At 58.8% G+C, this 27,589-nt stretch overlaps 1 protein-coding gene across 11 annotated transcripts in view; it reads right to left on the minus strand.

Annotated features, from left to right (window-relative positions):
• The window catches only part of CACNA2D2 (calcium voltage-gated channel auxiliary subunit alpha2delta 2), a 115,133-nt gene that overhangs the window by 48,704 nt on the left and 38,840 nt on the right, over positions 1–27,589 (minus strand). For all 11 annotated transcript variants that reach the window (XM_081818309.1, XM_081818304.1, XM_081818340.1 and 8 more), the window contains exon 2: positions 20,003–20,119. In XM_081818309.1, the coding sequence (XP_081674435.1) occupies positions 20,003–20,119 (117 nt within the window). The remainder of the gene's footprint in view (positions 1–20,002; positions 20,120–27,589) is intronic.

Below are 27,589 nucleotides of genomic sequence, written 5' to 3' on the forward strand. Positions count from 1 at the left end.
AGAGGCAGCTAGACCCACGGGAAGGAACTGGACAGGAGTCGGGGTCCCAGGGCTCTGGGGAGTGTCGGCCAGTTGCTGTCCCCAGGTTTAGTTTCCCGCTTCCTGTACCCATCTCCCCATCCCCCCACCCCCAGTCTGGCAGGGCGGGTGGCTCTGTGAGGCGAGACTCACCGGGGGTGGGCAGTGGGGCCCTGCCCAGAGCCACCGCCCCACCCCCGTGGCAGGCCGGCATCTGGCAGGCACAGCCGTCTCCTTGGAAAACGAGACGCTTCTTATTGAGATAACCAATCGCTCCATTTAGATCCAAATTAACCTCCCCCAATTACCCCATTTTCTACCACATTTCACCAGATCGAAATCCCCTTCTGCCCGCAAAGTCATGTGCCTTGCCCCTCCTCATTCCCAAAGCCACGTTCAATGGCCCTAGGGGGGCCAGCGGCAGCACCTCCCCCTCACCGTGACCATGATTTTCTTTTCTTTCTTCCCAGGGGGTGGGGGTGGGAGCAGGGGGATTGGGAAGCTTGATGCAGCTGTCGCTCTGAGGAGTCAGAATTTTTATTTTATTTTTTTAGCTCATTCTTTGAAATAAGGATGCAATATGGGATCAATTTTTGATGACAGTGAAGTAAAAGGGGAAAATAGTAGCAATTTTCTCTTCTGAACATGCCCTATTTAATGGAAGGATGTCACGGTGGTTTTATCCAGAGGAGAGAGAGGGCCTGGTTCCTAGGGACACATGGTCAAAGATGTCTGGCAGGATCTCAGCCTGGGGATGGCTGGACACCCCCTCCCCAGCTTCCCAGTGCCCCCCGTTAGGATGTTGCCAGGGCCCAGGACTTGGGGAGAGGAGAGACTGAGGCCACAGGGCACTATGTCACCTTCTGGGGCCTAGCTACTGTGGACTGAGATTCCATCTCCCCGACCCAGCCCCAAGGTGGACCCTCCCCGCCTTGTGCTCTGCTGGTCTCAGCCTGCATCAGGATTCTAGAGCTGGAACCCCAGGGAATCCAGTGTTAATTAGGGTTATAAAATCCTGCCCAGCTGCTGCTGCCGCCTTTGTGTTAAACCTAGGGAGCTGAGCTCCGGTTGGCCTGGAGCTGGTGAGGGTGAAGAACAGTGGTGGAGGCTGAGGGGGGCAGGGGGCCGGTGGGGATACACCAGGATGAGAGAGTGAAGTGCTGAGTCCTGAGCTGGCCAGGACTGGGGGATCAGGCATCCAGCTCCTTGTCTCAGGGCTCAGGAAGGAGAGATGGGGTGATAAAGGGGGCAGTGGTGGGGGAGTTTCTCAGCAGGGGTGGTTCTCAGGGACACTGCAGGAGGACTTATATGTGTCCCCAACCTCAGTCCCCGTGTTAGAGATGAACCAGAGTCAGATCTGGGCTGAGGAGTCTGGAGGCCTTTAGACCAGGTCCTGCAGGAATCTTGGGAGCCCTGCCGGGTACCAGGAGGACTGGCCCTGCCCTGCTGCTCTAAGTTGCCTCGGGGGAGGTTAAGACCCTTGGGCTGGATGGCCTGGGAGGCTGTCAGGGCCACATCTCCACCAGGAAACCCAGCCATTCACCATGTAGCCCCTTGAAGCCCGAGGCACCCCCAGAGCGGCTGAGTGACACCCTGGCCAGCCTTGGCCCACCCTTCCTGAGGTCTAGTCCCCTCTGGCCATCTGTCCTCCAAGGCCTCCTTCACCTTGCAGTGCAGGGACTGGGGACAGACATGAATTAGAGCCATACCTTGAAGGACTGAGCTGCTCCACTGCGGGCATCTCATTCACAGACACGTGCAGTCACCCCAGGTGGCTTGTGACCCGCAAACACCACATGCGGTCACACCAAATCCCCATGTTTCCACGCGCCTGCACTGAGCCCCCGGTTATGAAGACACCCAGCCACACGCCCTCGCAAGCATGGCCCCTGCCTAGATGGGTTGTTCCGATTGATGACTCGGGCTTCACACAGTGAGAAAAACACTGGCCTCTTTGGAGCGTTTTCCCATCCACCACCCATGGGCCTACCATACTAGTAACCCCAGACCCCCAAAGTGACCTTCCAGAATCCTCACAAGGAGGCCAAGACAGCACTTGACAAGAACAGGCCCTGCTGCCTCCTCCAGGGCACCCCTTGCCCCCAAATATCTGCAGATCCTAGGCGACGAGGAGAGAGGTGGCGGGCCAGGCTCAGCATCGACAGATGCCGCCCCAAACCGCGCCTGCCACCTCCCTCCTCTCCTTGGCTGTGGCCGGGCCTCTGAAATAATTAGCAATTCTGCTCGACGAAACGCTGGCCCGATGGGATAATAAACTCCAACATCTGTCAGAAGAGCGAGCTCCTATGGAATTGCCAAGAGAAACATTTTTCTCCTCATTCAGTTCACATTTAAATCGAAAACAACCCCTCCAAGTCTGTGCCAGGCCGGCGGCACGGGGCTCCGGGAGCCCACAAGCTGTTCCTGGGCCTGCAAAGAGGCTCGGATGAGTGGTGATCACTCACTCAAATTAACAAATCATTTTATTTAGAAATGAAGAGAATTTCTAAGTGACGGATGGCTTGAGAGCCACTGAGGAGGAGAGGACGTCAGCCATCGGCCCTGCTGCTGCACTGGTGGACGGCCCTATGTACCCCCCAGCCCCTCCGGCCCCCCCGCGGAAAGGCCTCCCTGGGAGCTCCAGTCATGGGAGCCAGCACTCCCTATCTTCACAACTGCCCAGTGTGGTAGTAGGCCAGGAATGATGTTGCTGGTTTGTAGCGGGAAACTGAGGCTCAGTGAAATGCCTAAGACCCCAGTTGTTCCTGCTGGCCTGAGAAGGACACAGGCCCCCGTCTGAGGGAGCCCAGGCAGCCCCCTCACAAACAGCCTCCTGGGCCTACAATTCCCCGTCTGGGCTGCTGGAGGTGCTGTGCAGAGAGGACTGGGTCCTGTGTGAGTCCAGGTTTCGGTCTGGCTACGTGCAATCCTTGCTTTATTCAATACAACTACACTCTTTGTCTTTTCTTTTCTTTTTTTTCCACAACTACATTCTTGAAACAGGAGCCCTAGAGACTTGAGTTTTGGGCCTAGGGCCCAGATTTACTGTCTATACAATGAAAGATGTAGATCTGGATTGCCAAGGGCCTTCCCAGCTATGAGGGCCTCTGAAGACTGAGTATCAAATTCTGATAAATAAAAAAAAAATACTGATGACTGAGCCCCAGTCCTGGCCAGGCCCCTCCTTGGGGTTCTAACAGTGGCCTGTGTGCCTCCATAAGGTGTCCTCTTTAGGGTTTTCCAAATGCCCATATGTCTTCCATCATACCCCTCCTCAGGGTTCTCCCAAGACCTATGTGCCCTCCTCAAAGACTTCACTGTTCTGTCACATGATTTCCCAGCAGACTGTGCACTTTCTGAGGCAGGCACAATGCTGTTTTTTTCCATCCCAGTGGCCCTAGTGCCCAGCTCTTGGTAACTATTTGCTGAATAAACAAATGAATGAATGAATGTCTGGTTGCACAGACGCTCAAATGCATGAGACAGGGGCTCGATTAAATGTCTGACTATCAGGTCACAATCTCATACCTCCGTGCTTTTGCACAGAACATTCCCTCTGCTTGGAATGCCATTCTCCCTGCTCTGCCTGCACAATTGTTTCCTGCTTCTTAATGTCCAGCTCAGTTGTACTCTGTGCTGAGCTTCTTCCTGTTTGGCCTCGAACAGCTGTGGTTACCATGAAGGCACCAGGTTGGTTGACAAGGCTAGCCACCCTGGACCAGGTTCTCTTGAGGTCACAGCAGGGCCTGATTCCTCCTGTGTCCACTCTTGGGCTAGACCTGGGTCTGCAGTGGGGGCTGAGAGCATGGCCTACCTCTGAGAGCTTTCCAGTTGGGAATGTCAGGAGCTCTTGAGATAAACTGAGGAACAGCCTTGGAGAGAAGAGGGTTGTGGAGGGGCAAGAAGACAGGAGACATGGCCAGAGGGATGGGGAGCAGAGGACAGATTCCCAGGAAAACAGATTTCCAGAGCTGGGAGCGCTTGGGTGCTGGTAGAGGCCTGGTGGAGGCCTTTATTGCTTCTGCAGGCCACTTTCCTGCACGAGGCTCAGGGCAATGCTTCTTCTCAAACTATGACTGTGAGCTCAGATGCTCCACTGCGGGCTTCAGGGAGCCCCTGCCAAGGAGACAGCAGACAGGAAGAGGGTGCTCTGAAAACACCATGCCTCCATCCTGGACCCTACAGGCTCTGCAGAGGAGCACTGGGGAGATCATGACACCAGCTGTGGGGCTGTGTCAAACTTAGATCAGATCCTGGGAGGCTTGGGCCCCAGCTGGAGCCATCCAGCGGTCTTGGCTCTTTTCCTTTCTGCACCTCAACCTGCCGGTCTGTAAAACAGAGATATCCTCCTCTAGGTGCAGTGGGGCAGTGAATGGACAGAGGGATGAAGACAGCTGTGACGAGGGGTTTCCAGGCAGGGGTGTCTACCTGGGACACACAGGTGCACTCATCTGCGCGTGCACGGGCCGGGCTGCACACACACACGGGAATTACCTGCAGGTACGTGTGCATGTCCATCTGTAGCCATTCGTGTGGGGGCGTGGGTGTGGCCATGCTGCTGTGGCTGCAGAGTGGGGGATGGGCTGGGAGCACACGGCCTTTGCACATATGCATGTCTGTGGCTGCCTGAAGCTCACATGAGGGCCTGTGAGTGAGATGGGCCATGCTGGGCAGCAGGGACCCTGAGGTGGTAGAGCTCTCCCCCCCTTCCCACCCCAGCTCTTCAGACTCTTCCAGCACATACCGCACGTGTCTCCCACATACACCCATGCACGCAGGCCCCATCATGGAGAGCCCTGGCCTGCCCCTCAGCCATACACACAGGTATGCATATCCATCCAGCACCATCCCAGCCATGCATACCGGGCGCATCCCAGCCATACTGACAACCTCCCACGAACAGATACATACTCCACTTGTGTTTTGGTCTCAGGTGGGCCCCATCACCCTTCCTGGGAATTCTAAAGGGCCGTTGGGGTTCTCCTCTGCTGACACCAGCAGCTGCTCAGGGTGGCCTGGTGCTGGGCAACCCAGGAAGATGCCAGCTGGGCCGACCATGCATCTCCCACCACCTGCCTGGAGGCAACGTTTGGGGCACAGGCAGGTGTCTGCTGTCTAAGGGAGGCTCCTGTTTCCTCAGCTTCCTGGCAGGAGCCAGGGGGCTGGGCTGTGGGAAGGAGACCCCACAGATGCTCAGGAAGCTGTGTCCCAGGTCGGGGGATGGGGCTTGACCTTGAGCCGACACCTTCTCACTGCCTTCAGCCCTGCTCAGGCTCTGAGTTTGCACTTGGGAATATGTGTGTGTGGGTGCCGACTCACGCTCCTTGCCTCCCTGGTGGGACTGTCTTCTGACACCCCTCTGTCACCCCATTACACATGCTCACATTACCTGTCTACCCTCTGCCTCCCATCTGGACCACAAGGTCCCAGAAGGCAGGACCATGTCTGCTTCTGTCACTGGAGTCCTCAGCAAGCAGCCTGACATTCAGTGTGTACTTGGGAAATGAAGGGATTGGTGGAGGCTGAGAGGATGGGGTTCGGGGAGCACCGAGATGTGCTGCAGTGGGAGGAAGAGTGCCCCACCCCTGCCTATATCAGCTTTGGAAACCAATGGGCCCCGTGGCAGAACGAAGAGCGAGCCCAGAGGCGAGGGCAGCGCCGTGAGAGGCGGGACCATACTTCTGCTCCTATCGGAAGAGGCTGCACCCTCGGCCTGTGGGGAAGGCCCAGGCTCCTCCCCTACGGTCACCGCCACTCTGACACCCCCAGAGCCACGGCGAATCTGCAGTGGTAGTGGGCACTGCCTGGCGTTGGGCTCAGGCCACCACACAGACACTGGCAAGTAGGTGCTCAATGTATGTTGTAAAAGGACTATCCCTGCCTTACTCAAGAGGTGGCCGGGGCTTCCAATGCCGGGGGCCTAAATCCCTGTGCTGGGTGCCCAAGGCCTCCCACTGCCATTCCCACCTTGGCCATGCCCTGCCTCTACCTCAAGCCAGCCCCTGCCCTTGACCTCTTCATACCCTGGTTTGTGCTGTGGTCCTTTCTGGCCTGGCCTGCCCCTCCTCCTGGCCAATTCCTCAGCCAAATCGCGGCACAGCCCACCAGCCTCTGTGGGGATGTCTCCCTGAGTGCTCCCAGGGTCAGGCAGGGCGGCCTCTAGGCCTGCGGGGTGGGACACATGCAGTATGTTAGGAGGGGTGCTAAGGGCAGCCCAGGAGGTGAGTGGTGGGGGAACCTCTGTTCTAGCGCCATTGCATCCCCTTCTCTGGGGCATCCTGATGCTCCCATGAGGGCCAGCCATGTCCCCTGTCCATGCTGCAGGCTGGACAGGGAGAACAAGGCAAGGGGTAAGGGGCCGGGCCCCATGGAGATGCGGGCTTTGCTGGCGATGTCTCTGTTCTTCCCCTGGGCTCAGGCCTGACTGCAGTCTTGAGTCCTGAGCCTCTGGGGGCTTGGAGGGGGCCTGGCCCTTAGGGATGGGAGAGGTACAACCCGTGGTGGGGGCATCTCAGAATGGGACAAGGGGATATGCCTGGATGAGTCTGAGTTTGTGGGGGGCTTCCCGGGCTGGCTTGGAAGCCTTCAGATGAAGGTACTCAGCCTGTAGAGGAATGGAGGAAGAGACAGGAACACGGGGGCGGGGGGCGGGGGGAGAGGAGGACATTCCATTCCTGTCTCCTGGGCCACAGGAGGGCTTATGGGCATGGAAGTGTGTGCCAAAATTCTCTAGAGGTGGAACCAAGGCTTAGGCTTCAGCAAGAGGGATCATGGTTTGACACAAGGAAGAACTTCCAGACATCTGGTGGGCTCCAACTCTGGAATGGGAACCTGAGGACATGGCGGCATTTCCCTCCAGAGTCAGGGATAGGCTAATGTGCCACTGCTTGGGGGAAGGGCAGTGGGCCAGCCCCCTCCAGCCCCATAATTAGAGAAGCTGTTCTGATTTCCTGGCATCAAGGACCTGTGTCCCCAGCATTCCCAGGGCCACGATCTTGTGAGGCTGAACCTGACCTTGTGCCCCTGAGCTGAGTTGGGAACTGTACATGTGAAGTATCTGTGACCTAGTCGGTGACCTCGAGGCCCATGACACCAACCCTGGGCTGCATCGTGCCTGACGAGTAACCCTGGGAACGCTTCTCCAAGCTGTGATCCACGGACTCGGGGGTGACCCTGAGGCCGCTGGAGCAGACGGCACTCTCTCGGGAAGGCAGGGCCCCTTTCACTCAGTGGAAATGGGCACGTGCTGTGGAAATCTTGAGTGAGCACACAGGGCATGATGGGAATGTGTGTAGGCCCTCGGCTGGCCCATTCCTCAAATCTGGCAGCGGCATCCAGGGCCGGAGTCCTCAGAAATGCCTCCCTCGACAGCCAGGAAGCCAGGGAGGGTGATACAGGGCTGGGGGGCAGCCCGAAGCCTCTTCCGGGCCAGGCTCTGGCTCCCTCGGGTTCCCTAGGGAGGCTTGGGAAGGCCTGACCTCCACTCCTGGCCTCTTGTCCCCTTCTCCCCATTTCTCCTTCTATGAGGAAAGTCACAGGGAAGCAAACCTTGGGGGGAAAAAGGAGAATGTTTTTAATTAAAAGTTTAAGAGAATTCACGTCCTGAGGGAGTCGAAGCAAGAGAAGGTGGGGAGACAGTGGGGGCATTGGGGGGGTCGAGAGAAAGTAGGCCACGCCAGCCGAGGGCTTGAGCCCAATCCTTGCAGCTGCCCAGGGCCATGGCCGCAGCCGGCTCTGAGCCGCCGAGGGCTCTCCGTGCAGAGGAGGCCTCGGCAGCCCCCGGTCTCCCATCCTGGGAATGGGTGGGGGAGGTGGGGGCGGGGGCTCGGCAGTGATGGCTGGATGGGAGCAGCACCAATCTCTGAGGCTAAAGCAGCTCAAAGTCCCGCGCTGTCCCTTCTGCCCGGCCCCACTGCCAGAGGCAGACGTTCCTGGTGCCCCTGGCTGGGACTGTCACGCTTGGTCAGGGCCAAGGCTGGGGCCACAGGTGACCCTACTGAGGGGCTCCATATCTGCCCTGTCCACAGTCACTGTCCCAAGTAGCCCCCACCTCACAGCTACACCAGACCCTGGTCGGGGCCGGGGGGTGGGATGGTGTGGGGGGCCAGGGCAGCCTAACCATTGTGGCACCTTGTCCAGTGGGTGGCGGCAGACAGGTGATAATGAGGACCACCGGGATGCCTCTAAACCAGGTCCCGGCTGCACACCTGGCTCAGCCCATCCATGCATGGCCGCGCCTACGAGTGGAGGCATTCCTCAGTCCGCCCCTTCACCCCCAGCCTGCCTGCCATACACATGCCAACCAGGGCCAACTCCACTTAGTAGCTCATTAGTCTCAGCGCAGCCTGGGCCTGAGCAGTCCCTGCGTGTGAGCAGGTGCGCGGAGGGTGCTTCCAGAGCAGGGCTCGCTCAGCCCTGCGCCATCCCTTCTTGCTGACAGAGGGAGGGCGTGGACACCCTCAGCCCACTGACCTCCATCTGCTCACCAGGTCCTGGGGCCAGGATGTGTGTTAAGGCGGCCTGTGCATGTACCAGCGCGTGTGCTTGGGGGGCCCCGTGTGTGAGCGGGGGGCTGGTCAGGGCCGGCCTGTAAGGTAGGCTCATCCCTAGGAATCTTCCTCAACCCCATCCCTGCCTACCCTTTCCTGGGAAAAGGAAGAGGCGGGGGGGCGGGGATAAGACAGATGCAATATTTTGCAAAATGAGCTAATTACATGGCAGTCACACAAGGAGATGAGATTAGCAGAGTATTTGATAAAAGGAGGCACAGGTATGCACGTGGGTAATGGGGAAAGGTCACTGCCACCCCTGGAAGATGGTGGGGCCACAGCCCTGCCACTCAGGCCACAGTCACGCAGCTCAATCCTGGGCCACGGGAGAGCCACAAGCGCAGGGAAACACGTGGGTGTGTGCCCGCACATGAGGACACACATGCCCATGTCGAGACACCGCCGCGGGATACATACACACGTGTGCCCAGGAGAAGGAAGAATGGCCACACTCTCCCCCACGGCCCCCACACCCCATCCCCTGCAAGCTCGTATCTCGGGGTCAGGGCTGCCCTTGGGGCGGGGGTCCCATGCACGAACAGCCGAGACGGAGGACAGTTGAGCTGTAGCTGTCACAAACTGGGCTGTCCCTGCTATGGGCAGAGCACGGATAGGTCCATTTTCTCTGTTTAAATGCCCATGGCTCTTCTGCTGGCCCATGGGGTCAGGCCCCTCCCCCCCCGAGGGATGTGGGGGCACTTTGGCCCAGACTGCTCCGCCCACCCCACGGTGCCTACTCTAATTCTTCAGCCCTTGGTACTATGGGTGCACAGGAAGATGCTCTGGGATCCACCCCCCAAAGCCCATGTCTAAAAACCAGCCCCTAGCAGGGCCCCGAGGCCCCCAGTGACCAGAGTCAAAGATCCAAGATGCAAGCTCAGAAGACCTTAGAGCCCCTCAGGACTCCAGGCAGGAATGTGTACTGATGCTAAACTTGCCCAGGGACACTACGGTGTGAGCGGGTCTGGGGGAAGGCCGCTCCTCGTGCCCCCTAAGAGCGTGAGCACTGCACACCACGGCGGCACACACCCTCACCTGGCTTCCCTCTGCAGAGGGGTCAGCAAACACCTGAAGAAGGAAGGTGGGGGCAGGCAAGAAGTGCTGCCGACTTGCTGACAATCCCCATTGGTTCCTGGAGGTTCAGCCTTCTCACTCCACAGCCTACTCCTGTCCAAGGCCCCCTGTCCCCGTAAGTGCCACCTTCACCCACGCCCCTATCCAACCCAGAACTTGGAGGGTTCAACCTGCTCCCCCTCCCGTTCTAACCCAGCAACCACACAGGACTCTGCCTGAGCCCCACTCCGACCGACAGGGCCCCTCCACGCTGTCCTCTTTCTCAGAATGCTCTTCCCCACCTTCTGAGAGGCCAACCCCCTCCTTCCCTCCAGCCTCAGCCTCAGCACTACTGCTCTGTGCTTCCACGTAACTGGGACCCTTTCGGGAAAGCGCAAAGTGAGGTCAAGTGTCGGGGCTCTTCCCTGTGGCCCACGTCCCTGACTTGTAACGGTGATAACCACATAGCACACACATATCTAAGAGCTGGCCAAGTCTCAGCTCAGACAAAACGCTTGGCAGTCCTGCCAGGTGGACTCTTCTCGATCCCCTGCCCTGACCCTATCTCCGTGCCTGTCTATCCATCTGTCCATTTGCCTGACTGCTGCTGGATCCGATGACGAGGAACACGAAGGGGGATGAGAGGGGCGGGGCTGGGCCTGGGGAGGAATTCTGCATAGAGGGTGGGAAAGCCCTGAAGTCGGCCTTTGCCAGGAATTTCCCGAGTTAAGCCCAGGGCAGACAGCACTAGTCCCCCCTAGTCCTGCTCCCTGCCCGGGGCTGCCCTTGCTGGTTCCCCATACCTGCCCAGCCGAGGCCCAGCAGTCCCGTGGGTGAATGGGTGGGTCATAGGTGGGGAGCTGCCCGCTTGCCCACCAACCCCAACCACCCAAGGAGGGGGCTGAACCCAAGGCACCTGGGCAGCTGGTGGATAGGGCCTCATCCCCTCGGCTCCAGCTGGTGTTGACACAGCAAACATGCTTCGACTCCCATTCGCCGAGGCACAGAATGGGCAAACACAGGAAGGCTGGAACAAAGGGCCTGACAACCGTGACCAGCCTCTCAAACAAGGGACCCAAGGCCTGTGCCAGGAGGCAGGAAGCGTTAAGCAGCTTGGACAGTGTGGTCCCCAGAAGTGGAAGCTAGGGACAGGCCCTTGACGAGGCATCCAGACAAGGGAGGGTCGGCACAAAGGCTGACAGTCCAGGGCTGGTCCCATGCGGGGCACAGACCAGTCTTGTCCACGGGGCCCATCCCATGTGTATCCTTCCCGGAATCGGCGTTACCAAGGCCTGGGCATAAACTCTCATGACAGATGTGTGAGGCCATGCTTGCTGTTCCTATTGTACGGGCAGGGAAACTGAGGCCCAGAGAAAGTGAGATTTGCCAAGGGCTCGGTGTGCTACTCAAGGGCAGAGTGGGGGCTGCCGCGCAGCAGTGGCCTCTGATTCTCGGCCACCTTCTGCTCTGGGCCTGGTCGTGCGTGTCATGAGTCATGCTGCATCTTTCTGGGGGACTCACGGCCAGAGGTTCTTTGGGCAGCAGTGCAGGGTCAGGACTGTGCAGGCTGTGGTCACTAGGCGAGGTTTCCACTAGACTGAAAGGAATGGTGACTGCCCTGGGCACAGCCATGCAGGACCCACCTCACGGCATCTGTGCGCATGCTCCGCAGAGCCGAGCCACTGGGCAAGATTCTCCCTCACCGCACCATGCAGAGGCCTCAGCAGGAGACACGCGTGCACCCTCTCTACCTCTGGGCTGTACTCCGCTGCGCCCTCTGACTTGGAGCCTCTTCCTCTGCCTGGCTGCATCTCCAGCAACCCCCGCACCCCCACCCCAGGTCCCCTAGGCCTGGTCAGTGTCCACGGGCCTACCACCCTGGCTCCACATTTCGTGGCAGGGGTCACATCACTGTCACCTTCGGCAGACTGCACTCCTCGAGGGAGGGGCCCAGAGGTCTATTCCCCCATCTCTGTACCTGGTGATCCAGTATGGTGCTTGTATTCAGCAGGTGCTCAGCATGGTAAATAGAGGCTGAAGGAAGCAAAGGGCTCCTGAGGTAGCTGGTACCCCATGACACAATGAGCCAGCCAGGATCAGCTGACCTCCTACAGGAAGACCTCAGGGGACCCCGCCCAGGGTCACCATGGCACCAGGAGCTAGTCCAGCCCTCTGCTGTGTCTGGAAAGACTACCGAGGGACCTCAGAGGGCCTTGCCGCCCCTGTGCTGGGCCCAAGGCACCAGGCCCTCCCTGCCGGCAGCCCTGTGAGCCGGCTCACTTCCCACATAGGTACTCACTGCCAAAGCGGAGGCATGGGTCCCTATGTATTATAAGCTAGAGAAAACGGGCTGACGTAAGTAACTGGCCGCTCCCAGGGCTGCTGCACCGTGAAGGGGCCATGCTTACAGATGTGCAGCTACCACCCCAGAACTCAGGGGGTGAGCCCTGCCCCCCCCGTCACCTCTCCATCCCCTCTCCCCTCCAGTGGAAACAGTGATGCACAGGCTGCACCTGCTGGGCTCCCTTCCCAGCTCACAACGCTCCAGCGGACTCAGCCTGACTCACTTCCGCTCACTCTTGTCGTTAGGCCAGGCTTGGTGCCTTCCTTCTTCCCTTCTCCACCTCTGGAGCTTTCACCAGCTCAAGCGCCACCACCTCCAGGCTGTCTCCTTAGACTTGCCCCTCCCATGTCAGCTGTTCTGCACACTAGGACCGCGTAGCTTGTGGGTCTCCTCCAAGTCTGGGGTCCAAGAGGACGGGGACTAGCTGGGCCACGGGCTCGCCATGCCTTAGATGCACTCTCCCTCCCCCAGCCCTCGTACTTGAGGATTTCAGAACAAAGGGTCAGAAGCTATTAAAACTCAATTAAATTTCTCACTTCTCTGCTCCTGAATTAGAATGGTTCGTCCCTGTGGCATCTACAGGCCCTTTTCCTCCAAACCCCAGCATCTGCCCCACGTGGCCAGCTAGGACCCCCAAGGAGGGGGGCAGAAGCAGGAGAGGATCCCCCCTCAGTGCAGGCTTCTCTGGGGAGTAGAATCCAGTGCGTCTGCATCTGGCTGACCCTCCACCCCCATGGCCCAGATTCCCCCTCCTGTGGTGGTCAGGGTGCAGAGGCATCAAGAAGGGAACTCAGGGCAGTGGCTTCCAGCCTGCATTCGTGGGCCTCTTCACCCCAGCGACCCTCTATAGCTGTCCTGTGTCCCCCAACCGAGGTCTTGCCCGGAGGCCCTTGTTTGTGCTCTGCCCTCTGATGGGCAGAGCCTCGTCTCCTTCCCCGACCTGGGGCTTCCTCTTTGCCCCAGCCAGCATGGCTCGGCTTCCTCCCAATCCTCGGGAGCTCTGGGAGGGGCAGGCACACAGGCTCAGGAGCCAGGGTGAGCAGGGGGAATCGTGACCCTGTTTTAGCCACGCAGTAGCCGGGGCTCGCATTGTCTCTGCACCTCTGTTTCCTCATCTGTAAAACGGTAATTCTGCTCTACAGTGAGTGGAGGCTGGCTCCACACCTAGGGCCAGGGCAGCGGGCAAGTCTGCTGAACGACCGAGTGAGCAGGTGAATCACAGAGAGGCTGAACAGCGCTCTGGGGATGCACCTGGCCTCATGAGCAGGGCCACTGGGCAGGCGAGGCTGACACCCCCTTTTGGAGGGAGATCTGGGCCTGGGGTGCCTCGGCGAAGGTGTCCCCACAGGAGGTGGTTCATGCTGGTCAGGGCAAACAGGATGCCAAGCTTCCTGGTGTGACAATGGCCCTTTAGTTTCCTCTGACCTGCAGCCACGAGGGAGAGCTCAGCAGCAGGGCGGGTGGGTGTAAGGCTGACCCACCAGGCTCTGTGGACTTCAGGGCGTGTTGCACCCCAGGCCCCCAGACCCTTTGGCTAGCAGATGCTGGGGCATGACCACAGCTCTTCTGACCCTTCTCGAGGCCACTATACCTTGCAGGAGGAGCCAGGAGAGGGGCCTGCTCTACAAGGGCAATCCCAGGGACCAGGAAAGCCCAGCCCAAACACACAGCTCAGCCTTTCCTGAGGCCTGACAGGCCGAGCCAGGCCCTCATCTGACCACCACCAGCTATAGGGCAGGTAGGAGAAGAGGAGGAACGACGCTTCCCCTGAGGATCCTGTGGCCACGCCCTACCTGCGCCTTCTCCCTCTTCATTCCCGGGGAGGCCAGCTGAGCCTGGAGGCCTTCGAGAGGCCTCTGGGGTCTTGGCCAGCTGGTGGGGACGCAGACAGGCGAGGCCGTCCCCATGAACACTTCCACCAGTTGCTGGGAGCAGCGTGCCTTGGCCCAAGCCTCATGCTGACTCCCAGGACCCGTGGGTGTGTGTGGGGAGCGCACAGCAGCTCACCTTCCCTCCCGCACACGTTCAGGCCACCTCCTCAGAGGAGCTCCCACTGAGCCCTGTTCCTGAGTGGTCCCTCTCTGCCACCGCACGCTGCCTCATCTCTCCCGACGGGTCCCCGCCCTTGTTTCCTTGCTGGCCGGCTCTCTGGCCGCCTCCCTGTGGGAGGTGGGGGTCCCCAAGGGTTCCCATACAAGGAGCCCATTCACTCATTCAGCGCTCCGCCCATCCCTGGGGGCCCCAGGTGGCTCCTCTGGGTGGCACTGGCCCCTTGCCAGGAAGGAGCAGTGCTGTCTGGGTGAGGGGAGAATAATCAGCTGTAAACGTCGCAATCCGGGAGAACAGGCTGCTCAGGCCCCTGGTGCCCATGCGTGCGCCTAATCGGCTCCACGTGCCTGAGCCTCCTTTCAAGAGCGGGAAAGTGGAAGGGTCAAGATCTCTTAATGTTTGTAATGCAGGGGAGGCAGAAGCCACCGCCGGCCCCACATAAACACCTTTTAATTGCGCCGAGAAGGGTGGGCGGAGGCAGCCCACGCTACAGAATCCCCTGCCCTGTCTGTCCTCCATGACGGTGCCTCCTAGAGCTTCCCCAGTCTGCAGTCGGATCCCAGCGGCTGACCTCCAGCCAGAAAGCAGAGCCACGGTCCTTGCACTTGTTCTATGAATGTTCCCGAGGCTCCCACTCTGGGCCAGGCCTCCTCCAGGCCTTCTCCCTTTAGGGCTGATCTGCTCATCTGACCCCCAGCGATCGGTGCATGTGTGGATCTAGGTCTGAACCGGCCTCTAGCTGTCTCAGCGCAGAATGCCCCCCCCACCCCCAAATCCTTGCTGCCTCCTCCAGGCAGCCCCAAGCTCACTTTTACCCTCTTAAGCTGAAGGGATCTTCCTCCTGCTGGGGCTACCCCATTCCATCTGCACCTCTCTGAGGTCCCCATGTCCCCTTGCTTCTGGGCCTTCTATTCTCCATGGGCTGCATCTCTCCCATTAGACCAGTGGCTCTCAACCGGGGTTGTGGTAGGGCTTTGCCCCCAGGGGACATTTGGCATGATTTGGAGACATTTTTGGTTGTTACAGCTCAGGGAGTGGTGTTCTCCTGGCATCTAGTGGGTAGAGGGCAAGGATGCTGCTCAGCATCCTACAACGCACACAGCAGCCCCCACAATAAAGAATTATCCTACTCAAAATGTCAGTCGTGCCGACACTGAGGAACCCTCCCTTCGATGAAAGAAAGAAGCAAATGAGTGGGAGCTAGGTGCAACGCGCTCCCTCCTGACAGGGGGTGGTCCGCCCCACAGCTCAGGGGGACTCCTCAGCCCCCTCCCTGGCTCATTCCTCCTGTTCCTCTGAGCACCCAGCCCCGAGCCCAGTTCCTGAACAGATCTGGCTACACTCCCAACAATGCACCAGTTTAATTGGGTTAAGTGGCCATTAGCAGCGAAAGCAGGGCGGCTGTGTGCAGAAGGGTTTTTAATTTTACTCTTTAAATGATGCTCGCTCTCCAGAGAGGCGATGGAGGGTGGGAATGCTGCCCACTGGAGCCCCCCCCCAGATCCAAGGCTGCAGCTGCACCGCCCCCTGTCCCATCCATCTGGGCCTCACGGGGCTGGGCTGGGAGGGGTGCTCAGTGTCTGTCTCCACTGCCCAAGGAAGAACCTATGGGGGCAGGGACTTGCCCAAGGTCACTAGGTCATCTCAGAGCAAGCCTCTGTCAGAGGAGGCCAGAGCCCCATCCCTTCTTCCCTCAGCCCTGCCCCGCCTGCAAACAGTCTATGCCATGTGATAGCACAGAGCAGAGTGGCGCTGGGGGGCAGTCTGTGGGGTCTGAAGCTCAACTACCCAGATCTAAAGCCTGAGTTTGGTGTGAGACCTGGGGCCAGTGGCTTAACCTCTCTGGGGCTCAATTTCCTCAAATGTAAAATGGGGATAAGATACCCTTGGGTTGTAGAGAGGATCTGGAGAGATTTGGAGTGTTCTGGCAAATCTTAGGCTGGGCACTTGGCAGGCCCTAAGAGGCCAATAACCAAGGGAGGGAATTATTTTTGCCCATTTTAAGGGAAATGTTCTGACCTCTGAATCTACACAGAATCATCTGAGGAGCACTGAAAAATATTGAAGCCCAGGCCCACCCCTGGGGAATCTGAGGTATTTGGTTTGGGTTGGGGCCTGGGCATCACGATTTAAAAGCTCCTCAAGTGACTCCAATGTTCAAGCAGTTTTAAAAACACTGCATGAAGACAAAGGTACAAAAGCACAGCATCTGGAAAGGTCTTGGCCCTGGGGACAATGGGAGGTACCTGAGGTGGAGCATGGGGAACATGGCACGTAGGAAGGGCAGAGCTTCAGGGCCAGGGTCTCTAGATCCTGGATCCCCAAAACCAGGCCTCTCCACGGCCTCTGGCTTGTTTAAAGTTGGAGGTAAGAGGGTCTCCCCAAGAGCAGGCGTCTAGCCACGTGCATGTCCCTCAGTGCTCTGGCCTTGGGCTTCCCATTCTCTGGGAACCGAGACAACTAAGCCACAGTGGCCACGGCCTCACTCCTGAGAGGAGGCTGGAACCCCCTGCACTGGGGTCACGCCTCACCTCATCAAGGCTGTGTCTCCTCCTGCGGCCTCTCCCCTAAGCCACACAGCAGAGGTGCCCAGGGATGGTGGCACAGGCTTTGGGGACACTGGTTTTTCTTTGTGGCCTTTATAAACGATGGCTCCTGGAGCTCTGAGACCAAAAGTGCTGGGCAGGGATGGTTTCATGTCCCTATTTTACAGAGGAGGATACTAAGGCCTGGGACGGGACTAGACCAAGTGCTCTATGAGGGCAGGCACAGGGCCTGTTCTCCCCCTGCCCCCCCGCACCGCCGGGCACGCAGCAGGCCATTAGGCAGCTGGATGACTCGTGGAGGAAGAAGGACAACCAGGAAGAAAGGACCTTTCCGAGGGAGGGGCTGTGGGTCAAGGGCCCAGCAGGGAGCCCAGCAGAGTCCTGATTTGGGTCCCTCTCTGCCTCCACTGTGCTGTAAGAACTCAGGCACCTCCCCTCCGCCACTCCTGGGACTCAGGACCCTTAGAAAGTGGGCCCTGGCTCAGAGAACCCCTCTCCCTGGGCAGTATAAGTCCCAAGACAGCTCCCCTCTTTGTGTCCAAAGCTGAGGCCCAGCAGGTTTCCTGGACTTGGGAATGCTGGCTGCTTGTACTGCAAGGCCCCTGACCTGGCCTACTGCTGCCTGACTCTTGGCCCCATAAATCACCTTGTGCAGCTCGGAGAAACTCGAAACAAACATCTGATTGTCCCTGATTAAATGAGACCATGAACTTCCGTCCTGCGTTGCTCAGATCCCTCTTTGCAAGCCCCAAATTAAAATTCCAGACCAGAGCAAGAGGATTTAAATTGGATTACTGGATGGGGTCCAGGGAGAGAGGAACAATGGAGTGGGGGGTGAGGGGTCCAGCCCCCCACATCCCGCCCTCCATAGGCACTCAGGCTGCAAACAAATGTGGGAAAGGAGAGAAGGGCCAGAACTTGATTAAAAGCAAATTTAAAACACAATTAAGACCAAAGCTCATCCTGAACAATTAGGACCAAGGCAGGGGGAAGGATGGTTGTCCTCTGCTTCCTCTGGGGATATGGACAGAAGCATCCTGTGGGCTCAGAGCCAGAGGCGCTGCAGCAGGGGGAAGCTTGTGGGCCAGCAGGGCGCTGGGAAGGCAAGGGCTGTGGGCTCTGCGCCTACCTCGGGAATCACGTGGGGAGTCAAGGGCCTGGCCTCGCATCAGAGTGACCTGGGTTCACGTCCTGGCCTGAGGCACGTCCGAGTCTCAGTGTCCCTACCCTCTGTGGAGTGGGCCTCCCTCACACGGCTGCTGTGGGAGTGGCCTGTGACAGACACGCACGTGGTGAGTGCCCAATCAGCGAGTGCTCTTTCCATCATTCTTCTGTTGAGAGTAATTTGTATTTGGAGCCAACGGTGGATCAGGCCATGGGCTAGGCTGCAGATGCGGGGGGAAGGAGAAAGCCATGTGCCCTGCCTCATGGGGCGGGGTATAGCATGGGGGGTGCAGGTAGAGGGTTGGGATCAGAACCCAGGCCTTGGGCTCTCCCCTCCCTGCCAAGCTGTCAAGGTGGATTAGTTGTCTAGGAGTGGGGGTAGAGGAGCTTGGGGAGGAACCCCAGCACTGTAGTGCCCAGAGAGGATGGGCAGGGGGCTCCACGTGTGGAGGGCAGGTCAGGCATCTGTCATTGTCACCACTCAGCACCCCTCATTGAGATGACTGGTCCTAAAGCTGGGGTGGGCAGCAGACCTGAAGGCCCAAAGGATGCCTCTTCCCAAATTTATCAGAAGGTTTCAACTCACGTTCAGGGCTGGAGGCCTGCACTTTGTAAAGTGGAGCAAAGCAAGGAAGTAGTGGGCGAATGAGGATCTGGAATGAATGGGACAGATAGAGACGAAGAGAGAAAGGAAGGGGGGGAGAGCACCCAGGTCAGGCCCAGTCCTAGGAAAAGCAAGGAGGGGACATGATGTGCTGGGTGGATGGGGCAGCAGAGTGTTTCTCACCATCACGGGAGACACTCTTGGACCCCCCAGGGACTACTGTCCCAGCTAAAGGCTGGGCTTTGCCTCCTTCCCATGGCAGGTCCTTTCTCTAATTGTCTGCCCACCTGTGACCAGGAGATCCTGAAAGTCAGGCTGGGCTGGACTGAGCCCAGCTCTGGGTCGTCTGGATCCACACTGGGTGGGAAGCCCTCAGGGTCCACGCCTCTGGTCCCAGGAGGCCAGTCTCTCCCTAGTCTATGATTCCAGGTCACACAGGATGAGAAGGGGACCCCAGGGGGACAGCAGGGCCCAGCTCCTGGGGAAGGGGGTCCTAGTTCTCTCCTGGGGCCTAGAAGTGGTGGGTGTTTAGGCTAGGTGACTGCCCTGATCTGACCCAGCCAGGCCCCTGGCCTGAGCCCGGGTATGGCTTGTGTGGACTTGCTCATCCTTTTTTGTAACTAGTTTCACTGAGACACAATTCACATACTATAGAATTTACCCACATAAAGTATATAATTCAGAGTTGTGGGGTTTTTTTAGCACATTCGAGTTGTGCAACCATCACCACAATCTAATTTTAGAATATTTTCATCACCCCAAAAGGAACCCTGTACCCATTAGCAGACACTCCTTATCCCCCTCCCTTCCCCCCTCCCTTTCAGCCCTAGGCAACCACTAATGTACTTCCCATTTCTATGGATTTGCCTATTCTGGACATTTCACAGAAATGGGATCACACAATAGGTGGTCTTTTGTGGCTAGCTTCTTTCACTTAGTAGAATGTTTTCAAGTTCATCCATGTCATGCGTATCACTACTTCTTTCCTTTTGACCGGACTCCCCTTTTTGGCACAGGCTGGGGCTGGGGCCGAGGCAGCCGTGCCTCTGAACCGGGGGCAGCTTGGGCACTGTCCCTCATTTACTGCACAACCCCCCAGGGCACCTTGCAGCTCCAGAAGCCCCACCCCCACGCCCCGCACCTGCACTCCCTGGGGTGGGGTCTGCTGGCTTCGTACAACTGGTCAGGGCAGCCTAGCAGGGTCTGCCAACCCACAGAATGGCAGGACCCTGGAGCTGATAGGCAAAACCTCTCCAAGATCAGAGGGGGAGACTAGACTCAGAGGGAGGCAGAGAGACATTCAAGGTCATGGGCAGAGCAGGGGCTTCGACCCCTAGCATCACAGGGCTCCAGCATGCTCCGTGGGGCGTTCAGGGCCACTCCACACCCCCTCCCACCAGAGCTGCAGTCCACCCTCTGTAAAGAGGAATCAGAGGACTCCAAGACTGCCCGTGCCCCACCTTCATGCGCACGTAAGGCCCCCAAGACCCCAGATGGAGCCTCCCCCTGATAAAACCATCTGCTCCTGTCCTAGCTGCCCACATCCAGGTGGGCACGGCTCTGCCAGCGACGGCCTGGCCTGCATTCACGTGCGTTCACGCCGGGCCGGGACGCTGCCCGGGCGGTGCAGGGCCCCTCCGCCTGGCCTGCCCTCAACCCGCACAACTGCACCTACCTTCAGGGCCTGCACCTTCCTGTCCAGCAGGCTTTCAATGTCTCCTGCCACCTTTTCCACCAACTTCTGAGGCTCGTTCTCCTGCACCTCAAACAGATTCCGGTTGTCCTTGTAGATCTAGAAGGAAGCAGAAGCCAGCGGTGAGGCTGAGGCGGTCCCACATTCCCATGCCACAGCCCCCCCTTGCATATCCTCTCTGCCCAGAACGGTCCAGCCCGTGGCCCCGCCCCAACTCTGGCTCTGGCCAACTACGAGAGCATGGATGTCTGCGGGCTGGGCCCAGTGCCTCCTGAACTTGAAGGAAGGCTCCTGTCATAGATTCCACAGCTTGCCCTGGCTGTGGTTGGTGGGACGGGCTTGCCACTGCCGTCTCTGGACTCGGGGGTGATTCCTCCTCCAGGAGCCGTGAGCAACACCCCCCTGACGAGTTTGCAGCGGCTGAGAGCAGCAGACGCGGAAGGGTGGGCTGGAGAGGAGGCAGGGTGTGCGTGTGGGGGCAGATGGAACCGATAAGCACACACTGCATACCACAAGCCTGATGACACGAAGACACTGTCACGCTCACTACACACACCGACACACCCACACGTGCATCAGAAACACCTAGCCACTGCTCCTCACGGACTCAGGCATCCATACCCCTTTGGGCTGGTGTTGCCCCAGGGCACTTACGGAAACTGTAGTGGGAACTCCAGGCACCCCTAGGGGCTCCTCTGTCATTCAGGGCACAGAAGATGGGGGCAGTGACCAGGGAAAAAGGCATGTGGGGAGGGCAAATCGGCCCCTCTCTCCTCCTTGGGGACCGGGTCTGTGCACACACGCACGTGGGGGTGTAAAGCTGACAGTCTGCATCTGCATGTGTGAGTGCGTGTGTTATGGCTCAACACACACCCATCTGCGTGCATGTGCCTGCGTGTTGGGGGTGGGGTGGGATTAGGGCCTCTAGATGAAGTCTAGGGCTTCTATGTGAGTCACAGAAGCGAGTTCAGTGGGCCTCTTTGTTCCAGGCTAGGGTCTTGGGTGTGTGTATATGCATGAGTGTGTGCATCGTACAACCCTGCCTATGTCCGTCCAGATGACCTCAGGAGGTCTGTTCCCCAAGCTGACTCCTTCACCGAGGTCACATGCCACCACTGAACTGCTACCATGGGGCCGTGCCATCGGGCTGTGCAGAAACGGAGGGAGGCAGAGAGACAGAGAGAAGAGGTGATGAGGACGAGATAAGGAGGTGGGAGAGGCAGCTGATGAAAGACAGACAGGCAGGCGAGATAAGGTCGGGAGAGTGACAGCGAGACGTGGGGGAGATAAGGCCTCCAGTAGCAGAGGGGGGAGGACGTGGGGGACCAGGAATGCCCGAGCCCTGGCCCTGCCGCCCAGCCTGCGCCCAGCAGTCCAAGGGTTAAAGTACCACACAAAGCCGGCTCAGGCAGTCTCCTCCTCCTGCCGCCCCCCATCCCTCCCAGCTTTTCTTTTTGTCCTTCTCTCAGAACAAAATAATTTGTGGTGAATTCGCTCCTTCCCACAGAGCAGTGGCGATTAGAGGGTGAGGCGCGAGACCCGGACGCAGGGCAGGGAGGATGGGGGCCCCAAGTGGGCACCAGGGCCAGGCTGCTCCCTGGGCTCCCTGGGTCATGCCTCAAGGTAGAGGCCCCCAGATGGGAGGTGGTGATGGAGACGAGGTCAAGCAGGGGCCTGAGCCTGGGGGGGGAGGGGTCACTGGGAAATGTGGGGAGCCTGGAGCCCAGTGCCCTCTGTCGGGGCAAACTGAAGCTCAGAAACAAGAAAGGACAGGTCAAGGCTATGTGACTCTGAGTGGCAAAGCCAGGTCCTCCATCCTCCCAGGCCTCTCCTTCCCAGGTTTCAGGACTTTAAAGATTTATTTATTTGTTTGGTTATTTATTTATTTATTTAGAGAGCATGAGCGGGAGGGGCAGAGGGAGAGAGAATCTCAAGATGATTTTGTGTGCTGAGTGCGGAGCCCTACATGGAGTTGATCTCACGACCCTGAGATCACAACCCAAGCTAAAACCAAGAGTCGATCGCTTAACCGACTGCGCCCCCCAGGTTTCAGGACTTTAAAAATACACCCTTTCCCAAGCATGGGCCGCTGGCCTGCACGGGTTGAGGCCCCATCTCAGCTACACTGGCTGAAGCCTCGGCCGAAGGCACCCTTGGCCCACTTGCACCAGCAGGGGGCGCAGCTGCCCGGCTTCTCAGGGCAGGGGATGAAGTTCCCACACCTGACTCCCCTGTCAAGGTCATTCCCAGGTGTCCCAAACAGGGCTGTCCATAGCAGTGGCAGCCCCTGATCACAGCAGCCTCCTGACAACTCTCCTCCGGGAGCCTGGGAGTTCCTCCCCACTGGGTCCAGGGTGCCCCTTGCAAACTGGCATGGTGACTGGGCCAGGGCTCAGGGGCCACAGAGGGAGTGGGTTTCCAGGTGGCAGGGTCATACCCCAGGGCTCTGAAAGGTGGCATAAGGGCTTGAAAGCAGGCACCCTGCCCAGAGTCACCTCATCTCTGAACCTCAGTCTCTGGTGGATTAAACGAGAGAACAGCAGTCCCCACTTTGCAGGCTGAGGGAGAACTGCAAAGAGCCCACGCTATTCTTGCCACGGCTATTGTTGAGGATCACCAGAATTCTGTAGAAGGAATCACAGTCCCTCCCCGCCTCCACTCTCCCTGCTGGATCTGCACACTAAGGATCCGAAGCCATTGGCTCCCACTCCTGGGCAGACAGCTTCGGTCGCCTGGGGTTGGCCCACCTCCAGCCCCACCCTCCCCCCAGGCCTCCCAGGGCAGCCCCTCTCCAGCCACACTGTCCTTGTCTCCAACACCTCAGCCTGAGCCCTGGAGGCTACAACAGGGGGAACCAGACGCAGGGATGCCACTGAAAACAGTATGGCCAAGGCCAGCTCTCTTCCCACTCGCCCGAAGTATGGGGCCCTTGTGTAATGGACCCTTGGCAAATGCACAGGCCCAATTCCATGTTCAAGAGCAGAGCTCTGGGACCAGTTAGACCTCGGTCTGACTCTTGTATTCCTGCTTGCAGCTGTGCTACCCCTTGGAGTCTGGGGCTCTATCTGCCACACTTTCTTCCTGTCCTAAGGACCTCTAAGATACCCCTCTGCTCGGCCCTGGTGCCAGCATTTGCGATCTCTCCAGCCCATTGACCTGGCATGCCCCTGCAGGCTTCTGGGTCCCCAGCCCATCCTGATGCCCACTACTGCACTTTTGCTCATGCTGTCCCTGCTTCCCTTCCACCCTTCCCTGACTTTCTAAATCCTTCCTAGAGCAAAGATAGTAAAATGGGCTAGAAGGTGTTTCTGGGGAGATGAGGGCTAAATCCCAGGACTGCAGGAGCTGGTCAAGCTACCAGCCAAGCCTGTCCCCCAATCCCAAAAGAGCCCGGGAGACAAAATAGCCCTCGTTCCTTCTATCCCAAGTGCCTCACCCCTCTCAACATTCCCTTGGACCTGTTCCAACTGCCCCTGTCCCCCGGGGTGGGCCATGAGCCGGGCCCTGTGTCCCAGGGAGATCTGAGGGATAGAATTCAGCAGATGGTCCCGCCCTGGGAGATAGATAGGTCATCTCTCCACTGATGTTGTCTGAGGAGGTGCTTTCTACCTACAGGCCCAGCAGGAAGCCTGGGAGAGCCCAGGGCAGACAGCATGCCCAGGGCTGGCTCTCCTAAAGCCCCAGCCTCTAGCTCTGGTCCCTGGGGCCAGCTCGGATGCAACGGACAGGCTGGGGGTACACCGGGTCCAGGGGCATGCACTGGGTACACTCAGCCACCGCAGCAGGACTGCACGCCCGCTGCTGTCTTTGGCCCAGCAAGCTCATTGGAAAAACCCAACAGCTCCCACAGGAGCGCAGCCTCTGAGGCCCCCACCACTGCACAGGGAGCTGGTCTACAGGTTGTGGCAGTTGGACACCAGCCGTGATGGGGGAGGGGGAGGCAGGGGCTCCATTCCACAGAGATGGTGAATAGTAGTGGGACAGGCCAGCAGACTAGCAGACAAGCTGGCTGGAGCCAGGGGAGCATGTAGGGGAGGGGTGGGGTGGGGGAACAGGGAGAAAGGGGGTGGCTGAGACCCCAAGGGACAGTAATTCAGGAGGCAACTTGCAGCCCCTCGTTCCCAGGAGTCCCTGGCTCCCCTCTCTTGTACCAGATACCTATGGCCTCCTCCCCTTGAGGGCACCTCCCCCATCAGTTATGGAGAACTGTCCCTCCATCTCTCCCCTCATCTCCTCACCTCCCTCCCTGTTCCCCCCACCACCACCAGGTGCCGGCCCCAACCCCAACCCCAACCCTCTCTCAGCTCTAGTGATTCTTTAGTTAAGCAACATTTCCAGCCAGCCTTTCGGCCTAAGGATTTCCAGGGCTTGTGGAGGCCCCAGAACCTCTGCCCAGGCCCCCTGCGTCCCTGGGTGGCTCCACATAAAGAGGAGGTGAACCTAGAGGACACGTGGAAGAACGGCGACCTTGGACAGGAAACACAGGGATACACACGGGGGCGGATGGAGCCAGCCTCATCCCCACAGCTCCCAAGAGTCCTGACTAGGAGTGGGGTCGAGTTCTGAGGTACCTGGGAACAAAGACAGCCACCACAGGAGACAACAGGCCCCAGGACCAGTGACCTGGACAGCACCCCGTCAGACTGGAGAGGCACGTTGCCAAGTCCCAGAAAGCCGGCGGCAGTGGGGCCTAGCTCTGAGCCAGCACCCAACCTGCCCAGGGAGAGGAGGAAGGTGTGGGAAAAGGAGAGGAAAAGGAAGGCGAGGAGGGGAAGCAGAGGAGGGCAAAGTCAGGAAGAGGGAGAATGGAGGCCCCAGGAACGACCCTGTTCCCTGAGAGCTGGCTCTGGCCACCCTGGGGCAGATGTTTTCACACTTGACCTCACTGATCCTGGACAACCCGAAGAGGGACTCTTCATGCCCATTTAGTGGACAGGCCACTGAAGGCCAGAGAGCTGAAGTTATACAGCAGAGCTCAGATTCAAACCGGATCTGTCTGACCCAAAGCCCTTGCTTCAGGTCCCACTCTGTGCAGTCGGGTTCCCCACACTTATTCCCATACTTGAAGGTGAAGGGAGCACAAGGGATCAGCTGGGGGTCTTGGGGGCGGGCCAGGGTCACGCGGAAGGCCTGAGGCCCATGGGAGACAGGAGAGCCATTCTGGAGGGGAGGAGGGGCGGACTGGCAGAATCAGCCTGATCAGCTAACCAACCACCCAGCCCTAGGAGTAAAACAGACTCGTGTGAGGCTCCTCTCCCGCAGCGAAGGTGAACGGGCCCTAATCTCTGGAAAATTAAATCAGAAAGAAAATGGAACGAGGAAGATTTGACACAGGCTGGGCCCTGCTGCTGGCGGTGTCCTCACAGGCTCAGACCGAGCTGGGTGTTCCGCTAGCCGGGTGCCCCAGCACCCTGGCCCCTCCCACCACCCAGGTTACTGGGCAGGGCACAGGCAGGATTGTGCAAGTGGAGCCCCACAATACGACCCCAGGGGATTTGCTGTTCTCCAATAAGCCCCCTCTATGCCAGTCATGTCTTAGCGTCCGGTCCCTGGTCTTGAAAGGAGCCGCTGGTGGGGGTCCTAACTTCATGCCCAACAGGCCCCTGGAGGGAGAGCAGCAAGTGGGCCAGAGATGGTGGGCTGGGCCCCCCTAGGCTGGCCCACAGGGCAAGCACTGGAAAGGCCACAGGGGTGGGGACTGGAGACAGAGGTCAGCTGCTGGAATGGAATACACCTGTGCCTTGGGTAGGACGACAGGGGGCTCACGGTGGCTTAGGGACCCTGAGCTGGGACAGGAGGTGGGGGAGACTGGTAGTGATTAGATCAGGGACCCCAGGCAGTCAGGGCAAAGCTGGGCTCGGGGCTTCTGCCCTTACTCCTTCCCCTGCCTGTGTGGGGAAAATCAAGGGTACTGACATAGCTGCTAATCACCCTTGAAAACCACAGGATGGAGGGAGTAGCCGGGTGCCCTGTGGTCCCCTCCCACTGAGAGCACCCAGGACAGATCCAGGACAGGCTGCGGCTCCTGGGCTTTTGCTGAGCTCCACAGCCCAGCTCCTGATGGCACGAGGGGGACTGTCCCACAGTGCGTGCTGAAAAAGCCTAACCCAGCTTTGGAGACACGCCAGGCCCTGGTCTATGTGTGTGACCGACAGCTCCCCGGGGCTGGGGTGTAGCCCCTCCCTCGCCTACCCAGTGCGGGACTTACGTAGAGTTAAGGGCAAGGGACCCTCAGAGCACACGGCCAGTGTACGGGCAGGGATTACGTGCCACTCGCTCGCATGTTCCCCAGCTGCTGATGTTCCCCAGCTGCTGACGTTCCCCAGCTGTCATGGCAGTTCTCATGTGGCCATGCCACCCTGCCACCATCCTGTGGTGGGTGGGCTCCAGAGTTAGCTGTCTATGGTGTCATGTCACCAGCAGGGTTTGTACATTATGAGGCTGGCTGCCACATGATTAACATTCATACTGAATAGGGATTTCCTGGAATGAACCCCCGTTTAGAGGAAGTCACAGACACCACCCAGGCCAGGACAATGCGGCCCTGTGTGGGCTACAATGGAGAACGTGAAGGCAGTGTCGGGGCAGGGAGGAGGGCTCCTGGCCTGGCCTCCAGGAGCAGGTCAGGATGTGGCCCTCCTGGGTCGGTGGCCCATCAATTGCTCCGCTTCCTCCCCACCCCCGCCCCCACATCCTTACATTTCCATGAGGGCATGCCACGTTCATGCCACAGGCTTCGGGGCCCTCTTAAGCCTGGCGCAGCAGAAATGGACCAGATCTTGTCCTTGTCCTCCTGGGACTCACCATCCAGAGGGGACAGATGTCCCTTCAGACTGCTATGGGCAGAGGTGTGGCAGCAGGGAGAGGTAGGCAGGAGACGGGGGATGGGGCTGGTCTGCTTGGGAGGGGGCCGTCCAGGAAAAGAAAGGGGAGAGCCTGAAAGGCTGGGTGGGAGTCTGCCGGACTTGGGGGCGGCCGGGGGATAAGGGAGTGGGCAGGAGGAGTGGCAGGTGCAGAGGCTGGGAGGAGGGAAAGTCAGTGGGCTCCTCAGCAGCAGGAGCACAGGGGCTTGTGCAGGGCAGAAGGGAGGCTGGCGGACAGATTCTGAGCAGAAAGGGAGGTAGATACCCAGGAGGCTCAGGGGAGGGACAGTGTGGCCTAGATCATAAGGTGAGAGGGCCCTGGTGGCTCAGTGACCCCTCGGCCCCCCAGAGGCAGCTGCTAGGGGCTCTCACCGGCACACTCCCCTTCGAAAAACTCACAGGGGCACAAAGCCCCCGCCGCCACCCCCAGCAACGCCTCCCTGTTTTTAAAGTTAAAGTTTAGTTGACTGTCATCCATTACCGCAATTAGTACATTATGTCTAATTATGCAATTAGTGTAAAAAGTGCACTTGCTGCTGAGAATGGGAAATTACGCTGCCTCGTTACGCTGTAAAATCCATGTCATAAAAAGGCTCAGTCTCTTGTTTTTCAAAAGACACAAAACCCAACACAAAACAATAAACCAAATCCTCCCAGCTGAGCTAGGGCCAGTCTGCGTGGCCCTCCCTGCACTTGCCCCCACGCA

Source organism: Leptonychotes weddellii, chromosome 1 (genome assembly GCF_054177405.1).
Source record: "Leptonychotes weddellii isolate Sample4059 chromosome 1, ASM5417740v2, whole genome shotgun sequence".
NCBI lineage: Eukaryota > Metazoa > Chordata > Mammalia > Carnivora > Phocidae > Leptonychotes > Leptonychotes weddellii.